General features: G+C 35.4%; 1 protein-coding gene across 1 annotated transcript; it reads right to left on the bottom strand.

Moving 5' to 3' along the window:
• Positions 1-634: 634 nt before the first annotated feature.
• Positions 635-4,433, bottom strand: LOC145075038 (uncharacterized). Its single transcript, XM_079021328.1, has 4 exons — positions 3,747-4,433; positions 3,538-3,647; positions 2,460-3,461; positions 635-1,505 (listed from the first exon to the last, which is right to left on the bottom strand). Exons 1-4 carry the CDS (start codon positions 4,006-4,008, stop codon positions 849-851), a joined length of 2,031 nt encoding a protein of 676 aa, XP_078877454.1. The 5' UTR covers positions 4,009-4,433; the 3' UTR covers positions 635-848.
• Positions 4,434-5,602: the final 1,169 nt, after the last annotated feature.

Here is a 5,602-nt window from a genome sequence, read left to right as displayed (position 1 = left end):
CAAATCATCAATTAGTTACGATGGGTGTGTTTGACACAGAACTTTTCTGACTTTTATCTTTTAACAATACGCTATAGTTTAAACAAAAAGTTTCGTTTGGTAATACAAATGTTTAACTTTTAGTTTAAACAAAACGCTCAAATCTAAAAACTAACGCTACTAAACTTTTGAAACCAATTTCCATAATTGCCATTAAAAATATATTTATATATTTATTTATTTTAAACAATTTTCCTTTATGTAATTTTACATATTTATTTCAAAAGTTTTCAACTATTTTTTCCAAACACTCATATAACAATTAAAAGCTACAGCTTCCAGCTACCCGATACATGTTATATGCTACGAGTTACAAGCTATAAGCTATCCCCTACTTGCCTCTAGCTAACAACTACTTCTTCCAAAGACACCCATTATATATCCAATCATACTAGTATATTTTAGCAGCTTGAAATTTTTTTAATTATTAATCATATAGAACACATTTTAATGTACACAGATATAATACATTACTATGTTATTAACGTTTATTTAAATTTTTTTAATTATTAATCATATAGAACACATTTTAATGTACACAGATATAATACATTACTATGTTATTAACGTTTATTTAAATGTATTAAATCTTGTGATAGCTCTTTTTTTGCATATTTAATGAATAATATGTTTTTATTAAATTATTTTTTAAATACAATAAAAACGAATACCATTTATAATCTGAAAGATATTTGATTTCTCTTATGGGCTACTGTTCTTCACTTTGCCACATAAAGCTGACTTTCCATTGTGCCTTCTTTTTTGTGCCAAACGAACAGCATCTGATCACGTGAACGACACATATGACCTCACTTGTCAGATCCTGCCGGAGCCACCGTTACCGTTGAAAATTCATGCATCAACGTTTCCACGATCTCACTCTCTATCTCCTTCACTATATCCTCCGCCTCCGCCTCAAACGCCGTCGACCACAGCCGCCGCATGCTCCCTCCTATATCCCTCTCGATCAACCCATCTATGTCTTCCAACACCTCACAATCGGCTGCCGGAATACTCTCAATCTTCTCACATAACTTCTTGATCAAATCCGACCCACGCATTCCACATGAATCCGATGTTTTTGGACAAACCCATGGTTTCAGATTCATGTAAGGCTTCAAGATTTCCGCCAGCAGTTCATCTACTAATTCGAACATCAACCTTCGTCCGGCGGTGGTGGTGGGGTGGTGGTGTTTTTCTAGCTGATGAAATATTGAGGGATGAAGTGGGTGAGAAGGGGAGTACCATTGACCGATTGAGATGAGGGTGGTGCTGTGGATTCCACAAAGGTCGAGGATTCTTGAAATGTAGTCGAAGTGATCGGAAAAAGAACCGCCGTTGGGATCGGAGGACGATGTGGTGGCAGCGTTGGAATCTTGATCGGAAAGCTTGAACATGCGTATGTCATTCTGATTGTACGAGGAGTTCAGTCTACTAGGTAACTGCGTCATGCTGACCAAGGACACCTGCAAAATCAAATATTCCATAAAACCCCATTTCAAGATAATTTGAAGATTAATTTCCTAATATAATTACGTACGACAAGGAAAAAAATAACAAGTTGATTTGGTATATAATTTAGTAATATAATTGCCTTAAAATAGATATAATAGTATATTTTAATAAAAAAATGGCTATACAAATTAATTCCACAATACTCATGTTTAAAGAACGTTTGTTTTAGATCAAGTTTATGGACCATTTATTATATTTATTTTGGAGATGACCACCAAAATTAACGATTTTTTGGTACTTAGTTGATTTGGTATGTAATTTAATAATAGATTTGCCTTAAAATAAATATAATAGTATATTTTAATAAAATATTGGCTATACAAATTAATTCAAAAATACTCATGTTTAAAGACCGTTTGTTTTAGATCAAGATTAGAGACCATTTATTATATTTACTTTGGGGATGATCATCAAAATAAACGATATTTTGGTACTTAGTCAAAATGTTTCAAATTTCAGAAAAGAGTTATTTTGAATTGCGAAATTGTTTTGTGAAGGATCTCTTCTAAAAGAAAATAAAAAGCTTTAAGAAAATAAAAAGTTTAGAAAAATATTATATATTACTTAATACTTTAATATACATATTCATATGTTACCAAATATATTCATAAATCTGAGACTATCATAAAAGTAATTTTGTAGTTCCAAATTTAACAAGTTTTGAATTAATGTAAAGGTTTATTTTAGTACCAAAAATGTATATATTTTGTTAAATGACTTTAGACTTTTACATTTCACTCATTTGTGAGTATCCATTTATTCAAAATTTTAATATAATAATGATTAGTATATACTTGAAGATGGAGTAGATTCTCATAGACAAAAATGATGTCATGTATGCAGTGATTAAGAATACAAAGATAACAACAAATGACATCAGAGTTAATTGTACGACTAAAATGTACCTGTTTTTGAGGTAGTCTTGTTGAGGAAGAAGACGTCATCTCTTTCTTGAAAGAAAGAAACTTTGTTGTGTTCTTGACATTTACAACATGATTTGGTAATGGAGTTGACTTCTTACAGATCTTGCTCACAAATGCGTCATCTTGTTGACGCACATTCTTCAAGCGCAACTCGTATCTTTCACTTGCGATTCTCTGAATTTTTTGATCTTTCACTGGTTTCTCCGGCTTCGTTAATGGCTTTTGATGACGTACTGGTCGTGTTTCTGGCTTCGATCCTACCTCTTTGAATGGTGATGACTGTGAATTTGAATTGGGTTTACTAAGATTGCTCTTAATGTCCAACAATCTGAGCTTTGGTGAGCTCGAAAATGGCGTCGTATTCGTATCATCTTGTTTTTGTTTTGATGCCGGCGCCGGCGCCGGAGCTTGCGTCATCAATGGTGATGGAGCTGGTTTCTTTGGTTTGAGCAAAACCAGATTAGAATCTCTTCTCTGTTCTTTATTTCTCGTCGTCGATGACTGTGATGACACGGTGTTTGTGATGTCTGTACCAAGTCGCCGGCTGATTCTTTCCCTCACTTGGTTCGCAATCTGCTTTGCGTACAGACTTGTGTTCTCATCGTCTGATCGGTGCAACAGAAGTTCCGATCTCCGGCGGGCCATTTTCATCTGCAAGGACTCGTGTTCTTGACGCTTATAACTGTTACAGTTCTCTTTGTCTATTTGGAGAGAAAACCGATGGTGGTAATCGTTATCTGTTGATCCTCTGCTTGCCGTTGATATTCTGGGAGTCGCCGGTAAAGAACGACTGTGTTTATGGGTGGTCACCGGAGTGGAGGATGATGATGAAGGTCTGGGGGATGAATATTCCGGGAGAAGATCAAGACCCATTAATCTAGCAACTAGATTAGGTGTTTTAGTACTAGGAGAGCTGCTATATTCTGAAGATAAATCTTGATCTGATAATCTTGATCGTTTTGTTTTGATTTGAATGCCACCCATCTGTATTATCAAAATTAAATCACAATAAATTCGATGATCATTGATCAAAATTTCAAATTACTAACATCAAACTTACTGGGATGTTCAAGTTAGACTTTTCTTTGACTGATGAAGATGATGATGATGATGGAGCAACGTCCATGGCAGATTCCGGCGACTCCAAACTGTTCCTCGGTGCTTCTACGCCTACAACATCATAATCACAGCAAAATGAATACTGAAAACCCAAAACAAAAAAACATAAAGAACTTATAACACTTTTTAGCTAGATTGAGAGATAGATACCTTGAAGACCAATGTTAAATTGTTGTGGGTTATTAATGGCGGATTCGGAGATGAAAGAAGGGTAGCGTAAGCCAAACTGATGATGTTGAACATCGAAGAAATTAAAAATGGCACTCATGCATCCAGAAGATGAACTGTTTCTCTCTTTTTTTGTTTTTATGTTCACAGGTTTACTAGTGGTGGACGGCGGTTTCCCTTTACCACGTCTACCGGAGCTGGCATCTCCGCCACCGGCGGCTTTGTACAACCACTCTCTTCCCATACTCAAACTTCGATCCCTAACTAATCAAGATTTATACAACCACCATGAAAATATTTCAAAAACTTTAATCAAGTTCTACCTTTTTCTTCTCGAACTCTCACAAGATAGAATTCAGATAAGAAAGTTGTTTCTGTATGTCACAGAAAACCACACATCGGGAGTTGAGAAGGGAATGAATAAAGGAAAGCTGATGAAAGGGTATAGCCTTTTTGCAGCTTTAATCTCTCTCTTGTTGTAATAGAGAGAGAATGAGATGAAAATGGTGGATGATGGTTGTTGCGTTGCTTCCTTCTATGGAGTGTAAGTGTGTGTTTTTGAAGGTGGAAGGCGGAGGTGGTGGTGATGGCGATGGTGGTGGATTGAATTTAAATGAGTTAGTTTACTGGGGATCCGAACCCAAATACCCGTTTTAGTTTTGAATCGGAATACTGACGTATTTAATGCTGGGGTATTATTCGGTACTCCAAGTTTTGACTCCCTTGGTCCGCTTCAAAACCTTATAGTTTTTTGGGATTGTATTAGTATACTAAATTAGATAAAAGAAAGAAGAAAATTATTTATTTAACAATAATATTTAAAGTTATTATACTAGTATTGTAACTATTTAAAATTATCTTTTTATATTTTATGTCTCACATCTTTATAATTTAACATAAAATATAGATAATTTAATATCAATATTAAGCCATGGGATATGGTTGGAGAAGAATATGGAGAGTCTTATATGGATTGTGGTGAATGGTGACCCCTCCCTTACATGGTGTTCAACATAGAGTTGACAATGGGGCGGGGATGGGATGGGGTTGACCATCCATGGTGTCATCATTGAGTGTCTTACCTCTTCTTCATTCTTATTCTTATTTGTAGGAGTGTAAACGAGCCGAACTGAGTTTTAGCTTGGACATGCTCGATTTGACCTCGTTTAAGTTATGAGGGGCTCGAGGTTGATTTTGGCTCGATTCGAGCTTTATTTATAACGTTCCAAAAACCATATTAAAAAAAATCATTTTAAAGGAAATGAAACTCGTTTTCCATAAAAGCATAAATCATCAACGTATCAAAGTCATAACATCTATCAAAACATAATGATCAACAGATGATGTGTATAGTCACGCCTTCGCCTTAGCCCTATCCTCAGAAGTACTTAAAACATTTAAATCCACAACTGTAAGCCCAAACTTAGTGATTTCCCCAAAATATTTCACACAACAATACACATACAATGTATGCACACAAGGCTTACAGCACGAGGCTGGACTGCTATTCAGAGCCTACAACATTCGAGTCAGGCCGCTCCCCTTGGGCCTACATCATAAACTCGACCTCATGGGTCTTTTGGCCTACATCACAAAGCAGGACCGTATCAAGCCAACCATAATATTTCGACATGTGAAAATAACAAACAAACACTTGTAATCATAACAGGTCTACCAATATAACAGATCACTACAACATACCTACATTATAAACATACAAATGATATATAGTATAGTACAAAGTATAGTGAAAAAGCTCACCTCACATACAAACACATAAATCCCTACAATTCATCACATGCAATAAACCGATATTAGACCTACCTAGACAAATAAGG

Source organism: Lactuca serriola, chromosome 9 (assembly GCF_051521515.1).
Source record: "Lactuca serriola cultivar US96UC23 chromosome 9, Lser_US96UC23_V15, whole genome shotgun sequence".
Taxonomy (NCBI): domain Eukaryota; kingdom Viridiplantae; phylum Streptophyta; class Magnoliopsida; order Asterales; family Asteraceae; genus Lactuca; species Lactuca serriola.
The sequence above is the reverse complement of the archived record's forward strand: the minus strand, read 5'-3'. Positions and strand labels throughout refer to the sequence as shown.